Raw genomic sequence first — 15628 nt, 5'->3', positions numbered from 1 at the left:
TCTCAACAGTAGCAAAGGTTTCTATGAGGGTATGATGTCATGAAGTTATATTTTTTTTAAAGATAGTCCAATGGCAAACAGTTTAGTGGAGCATAAATATGTTGTGTTTTTTCATGGGCATGAAATGTCCCAGTAACATCACCATAGAGGTCCAAGCTGTTCCATTATTCTTTCTTGTCTCTTTGCTGTTTACTTGTAAAGTATAATCCATGGCTGAAGTATGTATACAAAAAGGCAGAACTACCTAAAGTCAATATTTGGATAAAAACATACTAATTTGTACCTTTAAAACAATTTTAGCCTCAACTGTACAGTATTGTATAGTACGCATGTTTGTGCGTTCATTTGTCCTACTGAGTTTCCGTACTCTCTGACGTCACTTCAGAGCGACAAGTAACAATGGTAAGTGAGCAAGCAATTTTCTCTGCGGCTCGTCTATTTATCTTACTAAAACGTATTATTCACTAATAAAACATTACGTATAGCGATTGAAACGTCAACATTCGTGCTACCATGTAGCCTCAGGCGGTTTTATGTCTTATTTGGGAAGTAACAACAGAATTAGTAGTAGGTAAGAGCTTACTAGCCGAAGGCTAGCTAAGTTACATTAGCTTTTTTCTCTCTTGGCAGCAGTCGTTTTCCTAGCTCTTATTAGCAAAGTCATTGATATTTGAGGCAGTTTTTCTTTATATTTGCGTGTATCATATTTCTTCGCGGATGGCATTAGTGTCACAGAGTTTGTCTTTTCAGTAATACAAGCGAAGTTAACGTGTTGAATTTAGCTATACACGTAGGTAACGGCGACTTAATGTTAATGTCAGCTGCTCCGCTAACTAGCTGTTTTGGAAGGGAAACCACTCTAACGTTATATAACGGTCAGAATAAACGGGTAACTATTGTAACAAATGTCTGATATTCTTCTAGGGTCAAAGCCAGAGTGGAGGCCACGGTCCAGGTGGAGGCAAGAAGGATGACAAGGTGAGAATGACACAGCTCCTGCCAGCTAATGTCTGGACTTGCTTGTATTGGTAACCGAATGTTAATGTTATTCTTTTAAGGGGCCTCTGAAATAAACCTATTTATTATTGGCACAAATTATTGCGTATTAGGATGGTGTTGTTTGACAGTGAGGGCTACAATAGGTATTACATCTTCTAGTAATTACCACATATTTATTCTATATAGTATTCTAAGATATTTTGTCTGCTTTGGCTTCTTTCATCTCACTATTTAATCAGCCAGCCACACATGCTGTTTGTTAAACATATGTTGAGAGCAAAAAAAGCTTCTATACTATATTCCACAAGTAGGCTAATATCTTGCAGGGCTGTTTGCCAAGGTAACAAACAAGGAAGTATTTGCTAAATTTGTCTAATTATGTTACAAAAATTAATATTTTTGTTTAATATTTGAGGGTTTGTGAAAAAGAAACTCTGTATTTTATGACTTTTACCTTTTCTGATGTATGTTACTCCACTTTGTGCCAATTGAAGGATAAGAAAAAGAAGTATGAGCCTCCAATTCCCACTAGAGTTGGCAAGAGAAAGAAGAAGACCAAGGGACCAGATGCTGCTAGCAAACTACCATTGGGTAAGGAACTGAAAAAGCAGATAGTTGGGAAGTCATGTTTTATCTGTCTGATAGTTCTTCTCAGTTTTTGCAGTTGGTTAATATATGATAAATTTTCAATTTTTAAGTCTCCCCTCTAGCTTTATTTGAGCTAATCTGATACATTTAAGGATGCTGTTTATCTGTACAGTAGAGAGCAATACCAGTGTCCAATGTAACATCTCCATCCCCCCACTGTCCCCTTGCGTAATTTTATTGGCCCTGTAAAAAAAAAAACTAACACCATCCATAACACTGATACTTTATTAATTGTATATACATTGTAATTAGGGTTAGGCTGATAGAAGATGCCATCGTGAGTCACCATCGTGATTGTAAAGCTGCCTGCAACAAATAAATCTAAATTGTTCACATTATACTGCCCTGTGAAAGCGAAAGCAGGTTTTAATCCCCAAGAATTTTATTATTTTTAAATAAACCTGCTTTGCACCTGTTTCAGACTTCTCTTCTCCCCACACTAACCTTACACCTGTGGTATCTAACTGCAAACACACCGGCTTGCCCCACCTCTCTCTGTCTCTCCCCCCTCCGTCTGCTTTCTCCATCAGCAGTATGTTTTATAAAGTGGCCTAAAAGACACAGAACGCGTCTTTTTCCCGTATTTTTCCACACACAATCCGTTATGACGGCAGCAGGTGAGCCGCATGTCTGCTTGTTAATGACCCAGCCTATCAAACAACCGAAACAAACATCTGCACCCTGTGTGTTCACTGCTGTTTACCTGGTCCGTGCTTATAAAATATCCACGGCGACTTGTAACGTCATGGGCTACAAAGTTTTTTACCAGTGAAGTCTGTGCGAGTGAACACATGCACATAAGACGACCGCTACCGAACACAGCATCCTAGACCAACAGAGGCCAGACCGCTGGGAATACAATACCTAGGTGGTTTTCTTGCTAGGTTTGCCTCTTGGCACCCTGGGGCTGACTTGGCTAATACGATTGTTAGCTGCACAGCTAACTGAGCTAACAGATAAGACAGATACAGTTAGCTTTTCTTTTTGCTAAACTGCTATCTGTCCATCAAGAAACTCTGTAAATCACCTCAGTACTGTATTCCCTGTTGGTCTTTGAGGCTGTGTTTGGACCTGTTTAGGCCAAGTTCACTGGGAGGCTGCTGAGCGTGGTTTTGTGGCCCGCTCTCCCACCTCCGGTACTAGTGCCCAATCCGGCGCTGCTCCCCGCCATCATTCCCTGCTGGGTTCCCCACCTGAAAACCTCCAGTGCTTGAGTAGAGGTGTCAATAAACACCCCGGGTGCTCCAGGCTCCCAGTTCGGGCTGACTCAACTAGTAATGCTATCTGTTCATCAGCAAACTCTGTAAATCACAGAGAGTTGTGCCAGAGCAGCCGGTGGACATGGTGAACTTTAAGACACCCAACAGTTACAGTGCCTTTGGAGACAGCATAGGACATAGCAAGCAAGGCAGCTGTCTTCCGATTTAGACAGAGCAACTGTTGTGAACGGGCCAGTGCCTGGCCAATCGACTTGCCCTACATACATTTTTACTAGCCCCAGGCCATTGCTTATGTTGAACCATGAATGCTATTTAAACTCCTTATTGATCATTATTTAATAAAAAGTGAATGTAAGAGAAAGTAAAGATATCAGATGAGTGTGAATAGTGAAGGGGGAAGCATGATATTGACAGCCTTTATGTTTAAGAGGGAAAGCAAAGTCTGTGAAACAAAGTGATCAAATGGATTTTTATATAATTGTAATTTTTTAATGTACACTTTACATATGCTGGACTGTGTTTGCCTTTCAGTCACCCCTCATACTCAGTGCCGTCTAAAGCTGCTGAAGCAGGAGCGGATCAAAGACTACCTACTGATGGAGGAGGAGTTCATCAGGAACCAGGAGCAGATGAAGCCTCTGGAGGAGAAACAGGAGGTCAGTCCTTGTTACATACCGTATGTGCCTCACTAGGTTTTGCGCTGGATATTTAGGTAGATACAACAATCCTGTTTTTTCACCTTGTTCTTGTTTTGGTTTTTTTTGAGTATTTTTTTTTTTTTACTGAACTTTGGTCATATTACAGAATAAAACAAAACAGACCAGAGTTTTCATCTTACAATAATCCTGGTCCTATCTGCTTTACAGGAGGAGAGGTCAAAGGTGGACGACCTGCGCGGGACCCCAATGTCTGTGGGCACTCTAGAGGAAATCATTGATGACAACCACGCCATCGTTTCCACCTCAGTGGGATCAGAGCACTATGTCAGCATCCTGTCCTTTGTGGATAAGGATCTGCTGGAGCCAGGCTGCTCTGTCCTGCTCAACCACAAGGTAATATTAGTAATAATCAGTGAGTATCGTAAGTCTAGGTTTAGCTGTTTTCATTTTAATGGAGATATCTTTGGAATACTTAAAAAAAAAAAAAAAAAAGTTTTGAGAATTTCAGCCACCCCTCTTATTTCTTAATAATTGTCCTGTTTTGTGCATCTCCTGTAGGTTCATGCTGTGATTGGGGTGCTGATGGACGACACTGATCCCTTGGTGACAGTCATGAAGGTGGAGAAGGCCCCACAAGAAACCTACGCTGACATCGGAGGACTGGACAATCAGATCCAGGAGATAAAAGTATATCATACAAACATTTAAACCTGCCATGTCAAAAAATCAGAGCACAGAAAGGATTTATTTGTTAATCATATTAAATTAAGAGAAAACTGTGTAACACTATGAATTTAAAGAGGGGTAATAGTACATCCAAAGTCTCGACACAACTGTATGGTTGAATGGTTGTGCTGTTAGCTTGTATTGGTTAATCATCTTTTTCGTTAGACACTGAGGCTGACTGTGCAGGTTTTTGTTGTTCTATACAGGAGTCAGTGGAGTTGCCTCTCACACATCCAGAGTATTATGAAGAGATGGGCATTAAGCCCCCCAAAGGTGTCATCTTATATGGACCTCCTGGCACAGGTAAGTGCTTCCATCAAATATTTTACCATCAGCAGTTTTCAAACTCGTAAAACTCCTGCAGAATGGACTTTTTCAGAGGGCTGTCATTGTTCTAACCTGTAACCCACAGTTCAGCCAGCGTCCCTTACTCCATGTTGTAGAGAAATAAGAACAATTCATTAAGGCTGAACTCATAATTATCATAAAGTGATCTACTACCAATCTAGGTTCTTATAGTTTTGGATTTTTCATTAGTTTTTATTTCATTTTGACTTTTTGTTTTCAATTTCAGCTTAGTTTTAATTAGTTTTTAACGTGGGTTTGCTAGTTTATTTATTTAATTTTTGAAAATGCCTAGTTTTAGTTTTAATTTTAGTCTTTGTGGCTGCAGGATGCCAATGTCAGTTCAGTTTACTTATTCACAAAACATTAAAATACAAGTACAATCATTAGAAATAATGCAGATTTGTGAAAAGGGACACCCTTTTTAAGCTATCTGAAGCTTGTACGTAGGGGCCCAAACACTAAGCAAATATATATATTTGAAGTACTACAAATAAATGAAACACATGCAAGCTATAGTATAATTTCTGACCTACGTACAGAAAACCCTAAGAACAAACTACCATAATCTCACTACCCAGTGGTCCCAAGAAATTCATTACATCAATCTCTAGCTTTATCATTCTTGGTTAAATAGGTGAAATACAATTGATGGACAGCTAGGAAGATAGTGTAGGCCCCCCTTGTAGTCACAAACAAAAGGTCCCTAGCACCCTGAAGGCAAGACTGGGAAGCAATTATATTAAAATCTAAACCTTTATTAATCCAAAAAATAGGTATTAAAACAATGTGAAGCACAAAGAGACAGGTTGGCTGAGATATCAATGAGCCCATAACACACACACACGAGCTGACAAGAGTAAATATAATGACCAGCAGGCATGTTAACCCAGTGCAAGGGGAGCTGACGTTAAGTTTTACAAATATGTTGTACCAGAATTACATATACACATAAACCCTAATCTTTGATTTCCCAGTTCAGTTATATTAGTATGAAGGATTTTTAAATGAAATCCAGAGATGAAGGTTTTGTTACCCAGTTTGACGTCTCTATCAAATTCCAATTGACCATTAGGGACCTTTTGTAAAGGGCACCACAAAAGGGAAGGTGAGAAAGTGTCACTGACCTCCTGCAGCCTCTCTGTACTGACACAGATAAAAGTGCTTTACACTCAGTGTTACACTGTTTTAAGGATTCAGGACAACACAATAAAACTGTACCGTCAGCAATTGTATGAAATATGGTTATTATGACTTGAATCGTTTCATCAAAGCACTTTAATTAATATCACTTAGATTGCCTTTGTGAACGTTGTCAACTTCGGCCACAGTGTGCAGCATTAAAATAGTAATTTTACACATCATTACAAATCAAATCTGTTCTTCACTGAACGAGATCTCATTAATAAAGGAAGAAAAGGTTAAGTGCAGTGCACTTCATTTTAACTTGGCTGTTTCAGTACAACTCTACATCCTTCATTGTGCATTCATGAAGATCTACACATCATCACTCTTAGAAGTAGATAGAAAGTTTAATTTCCACTCGGGCAGGGAGGAGAATAGTTATTGAGCATTTTTTTTTCTATCTTTGGAAACTATGCGCAGCGATAACGTGTGTATTGTTTGTATATGGGGAGAGTTATGAGAACTTTTCAGACACAATAGGTGTGTGTGTGTAATCACTGTAGAAGGACAAAAGTTGTGATTCTTGGTTTGGATTTAGAGCCTGGTATGAACAGCTGGAAAAATGGGCTAATTATGACTATGGTTTGACATAAACCAGCCAGGAGACTTAATCGAACTGATGTGTCAATGCTGCAAAGCTGTGACTGAGTGAACTTCTGAGATCAAATGAGCTGACGAACAAAACAAGAAACCATTGTCGGATTGGCCATCAGGAGCACTGCGTGACTCTGTGGGCAGCTTGAGCAGCACAAACAAGAGTGAGAGAGATGCGTTAATAAGAGAAGCAAGGTTTGTGTCTGGCTGGCTGTTCACCTGTATAAGGTGCCTTTTGCTGAAACATGTTTAACTTTTCGTGAAGTCAATGCGCTTGTCAATGTCGAGCAAGAGAGCTAGAGTGGACAAGTGAGATAGAGGGAGCGTGAATATGGTGTCGATATTAACCTTTATTTGATGATGAAGCCTGATGTTACTCTGCAGTTCTGCGGTTTGTGTATGCAGACTGGAGTTTCTGACAAACAGCTGCGTTTATATTGGTTAGTACGCTTGTATCAAACGTCTGTATCCTCACTGTGCTGCATTTTTATAGACTATGATGGGTCACACTCTCTCTCGTCCAGGCACTGTCTCTCCTTCCTCTCTCTGCAGTTCTCATGCATTAGTTCCTGTTGTTGACTCTGTAGTTGCTGTGGCTGTTTAAACATGCAGTACGTTGATGTTCAAGTTTGCTGTCTGCTGAGGTGTGAAACGGTCTCAAATTGTGGTAAATTTCTTAATAACTAGTAGATATAAGTTATCCTGGCCATTCAAATGAATACAAAAACATGACTATCACACACCATACAGCATGACATCATTATATAGACTGACCTTCTCTCAGCACCCCTGATGAATGATTATGGTTACTGACAACAAATTTGAAAAAAAATAGAAAAGTTATGGAGTTCCCGGTCTGCTGCTTTGTTTCGAACCTTTAAACCGTTTGGTTTATGAAATAATAAAACATAGATCATCACTCAGTTGTTTTTGTCAAGGGTAAAACAATAAATACACGGACATATTTTTAGTGATTATTGACCACCACTAGTGGTGCCTGGTTAAAAGATTTACTACAAAAATAAAGAATGCTTTCCTTCTGATTAGGGGGGGAAAAAATCTAATTGCGATTTTTCTGCCAGATATTGCGATTACGATTCGATTTGCGATTGTTTTATTTTATTCAAGTTTTGCTAAAGTTCATTATTCACCGCCAGTCTATTTTTGACTGAAGCCACGTCAAGCAGCACAGAGCAGATGAACCAGGCAGGAAGTCAGACACAGAACGGCATTGAGATTCCGGTCAATTTTTAAAATAAAACACCCTTCTCAGGTTCCCCAAAGTACATTGACAATAAACACAGTTAAAACGGATTTAAAAAAAAGAAACAGTATAACCACATAGTGACAAAAATCAAGGACAACTGAACAAATAAGCAAAATCTGAACAAGTCAGCATTTTAATCACCGTCTTCACGATTAGCTAAATTCTTAGCTTCGTCTTTTAAATTGCAATTTTGATTTGAAAACGATTAATCATTCAGCTCTACTTCTTACATTTTACCGCTTCTTGATATTTTCCTCAATAATTTTGACTTGTCTGTCTCTTCAAATTGGAGAGTGTTTTAATATATCTAGATCAAAACTAGGCAATAAGACAACAATTGTGTGTGTGATCTTTTTATGAATGGTTTTATGTGCACTTGGGCACCATGTGATATTTTTGTTTTCCAGAAAACCTCAGAAGCTCTTCATCATACCCTTTTACTGAAAATGTCTCTAAATTGATATATTGCAGATGAATTTAAGTGTCTGTAACATCTGTTGCTATTCTTCCCTACCAATAAATGATTATATTCACCTGGATGTTCAGCAGCTAGAATAAAACCAGTAGTGAACAAGGTCTCAAATGTTGATGTTGGGAACCTCTTAACTAACTTAACTAATGGTGCTACAGTGATCTCATTATTGTGTTCTCATGCCAAAGGTATTCTTGAACTGTTACAGGTAAGACGCTGCTCGCCAAGGCCGTTGCCAATCAGACATCAGCCACCTTCCTGCGTGTGGTGGGCTCAGAGCTGATCCAGAAGTACCTGGGAGATGGGCCCAAGCTGGTCCGAGAGCTCTTCAGGGTGGCAGAGGAGCACGCGCCCTCCATCGTCTTCATCGATGAGATTGATGCCATCGGCACTAAGAGGTACACAGGCGCCTCATGAAAGCTATTTCAGACTGAGAACATGAGAGTAGTGAAAACATAACGCTTATGGTGTTGAAGAGTCAGAGATGGATGACAAGGTTATTAGAAAGTGTGATAACTGGCTTTGCCTGTGCGCACATCACACTTTGTTTTTCAGGTGGGCATGATGTCATGCAGTAGCTGTAACTTCTTCCCTCTCTGACTGATAAAGAGGACTAGGGATGCAACGATTACATGTTGGTACAATTATTGTCAGAGGAATGATCACGGTATCACAATTATTATGCAATAATTAATTTAACAACACTAGTAATTAAGTTGATTTTAATATTTAATTACATTAACAATGTGTCTAAAACATTTAAGTAGTATTATTAATATAAGATGAATATTAACTTATTTAGCCCCCAGGGGAAAGGGGAGCGGGGTTTTACAATCACAATACCTGCTCAACCATTGACCATCTGTCAGCCATGGACGATGGCATCGTCTATCGGCCCAACCCTAGTTAGTGTTTTACACCTGGCATATTAAAATACAAAGCTAACATTTTCTCACCACAGACAGGAGGAGGCAACAGGATGTAATGTTAAATGTTAAGTGACTGTCATCCATAAAGGCCTGCGTAAGATCAACTACTTTGACAGTGGCGTGCACACGAGCTCTCCAAGCGACGCGGTGCATGTTGCTTGATGTGGCAACAAGCCATTGAAAATAACGGGTTTCACAGTGCAGCGGCGCTGTCGTTGTCGTGGGTCTGAAAAGTTACATGCTTCTTTGTTTGTTTACGTTGCACCTAAAGCTCGACTCTCACCACTACAGCATCGATTGTAAGTGACACGTTTATATTTATTTCCCTACCAACTTACGTTATTTAACTCAGTTATTATGTATTACCTTTACTTGAGCGTGCAAAGCTGGGTGTTGATCTGCAGGTACTGCATCAAATTTGATGTAGTTATTCACTCCTTTAGCAGCAACCTTTTAACGGCATGTTTTTGAACAGGTGATCTGTCATCTTCACTAACGCCCTGAACAGTCTTGGTGTACCCGAAATGCTCCCATACTGCCGACTTCAGCCGATTCTTTGGTGGAAATAAAGCTTCACAGTTTGGTCCCTCTACCATAGTTTAGCCAGGGTACAGTAGTATCCGCTACGTCTCTGATAAACTCGGCACTATAAGCTTGTCTGCCTCTTGTTTAACTTTTTGTTTTCGTTTTGTGCAAGTTGCAACAGTTCCTTTCCCTGCAACAGAAACACTTGTGTACTGGAGCCTTTGCGATTACTTAACCGTGACATTTTAAAGCACAGTAGTGAAATCGCTGCATCTCTACAGAGGACTGTTAACAGAGAAATTAACACCAAATCAAAGGCTTTATTTGTCGGTCTTGCGTCACTGTTTGCAGCAAAATGTAAAAAGATACTAACACTGTTAGGTAGGACTTATTGGCTGACTTAAATGAATGAGCCTGTATGTGACTTTGGTTGGATGTTGACTCACTTAAATAATAACTGAGTTTGTAGAGGGGGGCCAGTTGTTTTACCTCACTTGGAAAAGACAGCAAAACACAAAGGTAAATGGGTTAGTGATAGCAAGACTGCAGGATGGACAAGTCCTTGGAGTCTGAGGATGTAGGGCAATATAGTGGATCGTGATAGATAAATGCTTCCTATTCGTGATGTGTAGGTATGACTCGAACTCTGGCGGTGAAAGGGAAATCCAGAGGACCATGCTGGAGCTGCTCAACCAGTTGGACGGCTTCGACTCGCGGGGAGATGTGAAAGTTATCATGGCCACCAATCGGATAGAAACACTGGACCCAGCCCTCATCAGACCTGGTCAGTAGTCTGATTCTGCCTCTATTTGTCACTGACTCTGACCGCTTGCATATCTACAGTAAAGTTTATAGACATTTGTCTTCTGCAGAGTCATGGCACAAACTGGAAATTATGTCATATTTATTTTCTGCTTTTAGAATGAATGAATGATATTTTCTTTCTCTTTGGCAACCCCACTTCAAAACATAGATTGATGCTAAAGGTGGTCACTTGTTTATCAGAAATGAATTTACTTACACTTAACAGTATAATCAGCTGATCACTGACTCATATCTGCTATTAAAATGCTTTACTATAAACTGTACTTTAAAAATAAAATGGTTAGAATCATCATAGGCAAAGGAGCTTCCTTATTGGCTTGCTTAAATGATTGATATTTGATAAATTAACCAAATTTGATCAGTATTTGACAAAATGGCGCACTGCTGTGGGGATTAATCGGATTTGTTTGGTCTAATGAATACAATGTCAGAAGAGTTGAAATTGGCAAAACTGTAGGAAGCTCTTTACAGCAGCAGTTGATCATGTCTTTGTTTGCTCTTCAGGGAGAATCGACCGTAAGATCGAGTTTCCCCTTCCAGACGAGAAGACCAAAAGGAGGATCTTCCAGATCCACACGAGCCGCATGACGGTAGCAGATGATGTCACCCTTGATGACCTCATCCTGGCTAAGGACGACCTGTCAGGAGCAGACATAAAGGTAAGAGTGAGACTGACAAGTAACAGCTGCAAACTGGGTTTCTCTCTGCTGCATTGTTCTTTAGAATAGAAAGGGTCTTATAAATATCGGTTAGACCAATAAAAACGTGATGGCTAGGAATTATGTTTCCAGTGAGTTTTTTCCCCCACTTTGGAGGGGTTTAAACATCATTGTAGGGGTTGTGTCCAATCGAACGGCGTCCTATCACTGCAGATGCATTGTCTGTTTTCTTAATTTGCTCCGGCCTGGTTCTCTGACTGCAGCCATTTATGGATTGTGTAAGTTCTTGGCAGTGAGCCCGTTCAAACAGCGGCTCAGCAGAACGAAGGAAACAAGACGACGCAGTCTGAAGGGTAGCCACAAGGACTGATTTTCTAAATTGTTGTAACATCAACACTTATTTAACTGTGTTACGTCAGAAAGATCCAATCCCAAGTGTTGACTGTGCTTTCAGATCTTTACCTCTCACTGACTCATCTCTGCTGCCCTCATGTGGAAGCTGACAGAATTACACTGACTGGTTTTATGATACTTCGTTACTTTGGTCTTTGACATCATCAACATTATCATATAAATGATGTTAGTCATTTACAGTAGCTGGTTTTAGCATAAAATAGTTCAGCAGCTCTTCTGATACCGGACACTGTCAGTGTTCAAGAACTTTATGTGAACCAATGTTTATGCTTTTAAAGTGAGAACTTCTTATTGTCAACAGCCACCTCTCAGGCACACGAGGCTGTTAAAGTTCATATTTTGGTCTGAACTGTGGTCAGTTTAAATGATTTAACTTAGACAAGTTAATTGTATTGTCAAATAAATGAAAAGTAGTGTTTGTATTTATATTATATATACAAATATGCTGTTTCCACATTTCACTAGTTTCCCTCCGTAGTTTTTGTTTTTTGCATATGGTACTAGTTTAACCTGTTACACTAAAAAGCTAAACACACATAGTTAAAAATTAAAGGCACAAAACAGAGTATTGTCACTGCTGCTTTATTTTGCAGTATTAAAATGAGCTTCCACACCCATTCTTACTATATTTCTGCAGAGTGCAATATGACTTATTTTCTTTTACAGAAACAAAGCTTAAATTGCTGCTTGTTTCCCTCCGTTTGAATTCATCTCCTCTCCCTGTGTCCTCCAGGCCATCTGCACTGAAGCAGGCCTCATGGCTTTACGGGAGCGCCGTATGAAAGTCACCAACGAAGACTTCAAGAAGTCCAAGGAAAACGTCCTGTACAAGAAACAGGAGGGCACACCGGAGGGGCTTTACCTCTAACCTTCAAACATTTGTATTTCTCTCACCCTCACCCCTTCTCTATCTACCGCTGTGTGAAAGAACGGAGGCAGCTGTTGAGTTGCCTGTCTCCCCAGAGTTTTGATATATTTTGTGCATGTCATGTCTGGTTTCTCCCACTCTCCTGTTACCGTTATGTGTAAAGACAATAAATAAAAGGACAACAAAAAAAGAAAGGCTAAGTGTGTGTGTTAGTCATCTGTTTTATCCATTTATTTTGCCGGGACATTCTGGCTTGCAGCACCCTCTGAAATCTTGTTTATACAGAGGCAGCATCTGTTGACGTCTGCTTATTATTGGATTCCTGTATATTGAGTTCATCGCTGTGCTGTAATATCTTGTGATAATTAATCACATGAATAATTCAATTAGCTCAGTCTCTGTGTTGTAGCCCCTTGGTGCCATGAAGGTAATCAGTCGTATCAATATGCAAAGTCAGGCTCTTTTTCCTTACTTGTGTCTCCCAGACTTTCTGAGGATGACAATACCCGGGCAAGAGACCACAGACAAGGAAAAGACTTGAAGGAATGGCCCATCCCCTCCTTTAAAAGACATTCTTGGCTAATTACTAGAATATTCCATACGACTCGCACATACTTGACAACTGCAAATGCACATAATTAAATCTTGGGGTTACAGAATGAGATAAAACACCCTGAGTATAGCATTTTACTTGAATGTTGCCTCCAGGAACAGCAGAATGTCATTGCGCTAATGCTTCACTCCAAAGTGTTTAAAGGGATTCTTGCTTAGCAAAAGAGAGAGGTCCTAGTGTATTCTGGTGCATGATTGGGTCCCTGCGCATGATAATATATCTGGCAGAGGGATGAGTGCAGTCTGATTTGATTTTGCAGTCTTCTATTCAAATTGGCCTTTACGTTATTACAGCACGGTTAAGTAAATCCAGCTAAGCTCCCCCGTGCTGCAGTCTGACATGCGGCGAACAGCAGCGTTGATTTAATTCCTCTTGATGTGGTGCCATGTGTAACTCAGTGCTCAGCAGAATGTGGCCCCATGCAGCAGGCATCGAACCACTTTACAGGGCCATCTCTGGGCTCGAGTGAGAACTGAGCTCCTGCTGCAGCCCCCTCCTCGGAAACATACTCTCCTTATTAAATCAGTCACGCATTTCAGCTGCAGCTCAAACATCGCAGCGCATTCAGCAAATGGAAGAAAGGAGAGGAGGGGGTAAACACCCCCCCACCCTCCAAACCATTTAAATCAAAGTGTGGCGTGTTGGGCCGGAGAGGCCGGGAGGGTTACAAGAAGAGGGGTGTGCGCTCTAATCAGGCATTTGCCCTGTCAGCTCAAGGCAAACTCTGGGCTGGGTTTTTCTAAACCGCCCCCGTGAGCGCACAGATGCTGATGGGGGGGGATGATAACAGCTGATCATGGTGCTGGCATTCTCTGAAATGTCACATTCACATTGTTCATTCAAGATGTGTACGGATTGTGCTCTACATAACTGCTCTGCATAAAAGCCTTGTTTTGATGATAAAAGAAAGTTCCCAAACATGAAGTGATAAGGACCTTCAACAAAAAAAAGCTTCAATAAACCAAACACTGGCTCAAATATTACTGTCAAGCAACATTTTTAGATGTGCTTACAGTTGGTAAAAGTTGCTTGGAAATACTGCAAAAATCAACTTAGGATAAATGTCCTTTTAAAGTGTACTTGCTTTACAAATCATACAAACATTAATATACTGGCTCAGCCTTGTGTGTGGGCACTGACTAATTCTTACCAAATACCCCGGGCCTTATGTTATTCAGCTGTGTTAAAGGGCAACAAGGGGTTTAAGATGAGAAAAACAAACTATTGCCATTTCCACTGTCTAGGAAATGTAGTCGAAATGAACACGTATCCTCACCTCTGCTCTTCATTGTGAATGCCTGTGACTGCAAAGAGCGTAGCAAAAAAAAGAAGAAAGAAATATGTGTTTCTGTGAGGTGGGGACTGGGAGACGCGAAGCAGTGGGAAAGACTTAGATATGCTTATGTAACAGCTATTTCTCCTGTTAAACAGGGCAAAACACTGAACAAATTCAGTGAGAAGTCCCGATTAGTTCCAGTAGATTAACACGTGAAGCAGCTCAACATGAGTTAGAGTTACTTGGCCTGATGGAGGGGAGCGCAAACAGCCTGGACTCTGACTGAACTGCAGGGATATGCTGCTGTTGCGCTCAAATGTTCACGGAGATCTTTAACGAATTAACATGGGGAAAATGAATGAGCGCCGGTTTGGTTTTCTTGTGTATTTACTTGGATCCACATTTAACTGTAACCAGTGCAAACGCTACTCTTCCTGTGGTCTACGAGGGGGCGGGTTTATAGCCTGTGATTCATGACATACATAAAAACATATACATAGCCTACACATAAAAACAGGCAATTAAGTAAAACAAGGAACACCACAAGTCTGTACCATAATAAAGTCCAATGCACTTGCTCATTGTATTCTTGTTGCAATAAACAATAAGACCATGCATCAGGCCAAACAACCTTAAATCTGTCTATGACTCATCATACATTTCTTAAGTTGGTATCTGACAGACACTAAATGATCCAACATGACTCCTCTTCCTTCCGCCCTGCTGCTAACTGTTGATGATTTCTACACTTTGTCCACTGGGTGGCGCTTGTGTCAGGCACACTTCACACACTCAAACAGGCTGGAGGACTTGTTGTTGTTGTGTGTGTGTTTGTGTGTGTGTGTGTGTGTGTGTGTGTGTATTATGACAACACAGCGATACTATCAGCTCAGCCAAATTTTCTGCGTCGTCATTCTACCTTTAGGTTTAGTGTGTTGTGTTCACGAGGCAGGCATGTGTTCGTTCGAGTAAATGACACGAGAAGCTCGCCTCTTTCTTTTTTTTCTCACGACATATAACACACCGCGGCCGTGTGCTGCCTAAATCAACACGCAGCAACCCCGCCATGCTTCATTGTTAATTTCACGTAGGCCTACCACGGTTTGTTGTAGCCAATAGTAAGTCTGCGCACTTCCCATATCGAGCCTATCAAACATTTACCCCGCACCAGTGACGACCTGTCGCATTTTCCTTCCATCTCCACCAGACACATCTAAATAATTATAGACACTAATAAAGCTGATTTAACGCGGCGCTGAAAGGTGTATTGCTTTTTAACTTTGCTGTATTTATATTTATTATATTTACATCAAGTGCCACTGCCTGGTGCAATGCAGGTCCCGTGTAGCCAATCGATGCGGCCGACACATGGAGTATAATATTGCAGGTCTGCAGCGGCCAATC

At 40.6% G+C, this 15628-nt stretch overlaps 1 protein-coding gene across 1 annotated transcript; it reads left to right on the top strand.

Annotated features, from left to right (window-relative positions):
• The first annotated feature begins 360 nt into the window (after positions 1–360).
• psmc1b (proteasome 26S subunit, ATPase 1b) lies at positions 361–12535 on the top strand. The gene is made up of 11 exons (XM_038727517.1): positions 361–402; positions 925–978; positions 1494–1590; positions 3399–3523; positions 3734–3919; positions 4085–4213; positions 4459–4555; positions 8324–8513; positions 10202–10353; positions 10899–11053; positions 12201–12535. Exons 1-11 carry the CDS (start codon positions 400–402, stop codon positions 12333–12335), a joined length of 1323 nt encoding a protein of 440 aa, XP_038583445.1. The 5' UTR covers positions 361–399; the 3' UTR covers positions 12336–12535.
• The last annotated feature ends 3093 nt before the right edge of the window (positions 12536–15628 follow it).

Source organism: Micropterus salmoides, unplaced genomic scaffold (assembly GCF_014851395.1).
Source record: "Micropterus salmoides isolate LMB-PRFRI ecotype aquatic unplaced genomic scaffold, ASM1485139v1 Ms_hic_scaffold_18, whole genome shotgun sequence".
Classification (NCBI taxonomy): Eukaryota; Metazoa; Chordata; class Actinopteri; order Centrarchiformes; family Centrarchidae; genus Micropterus; species Micropterus salmoides.
Note: the sequence above shows the minus strand (reverse complement) of the source record. Positions and strands in the feature narration are given on the sequence as shown.

What these genes read in the sequence shown, in the direction of transcription:
- psmc1b (XM_038727517.1), top strand. An exon ending in TGCTAGCAAACTACCATTGG is followed by an intron (nt 1,591 to 3,398) that starts GTAAGGAACTGA and finishes TTTGCCTTTCAG; the next exon opens with TCACCCCTCATACTCAGTGC. An exon ending in CTCTGGAGGAGAAACAGGAG is followed by an intron (nt 3,524 to 3,733) that starts GTCAGTCCTTGT and finishes TCTGCTTTACAG; the next exon opens with GAGGAGAGGTCAAAGGTGGA.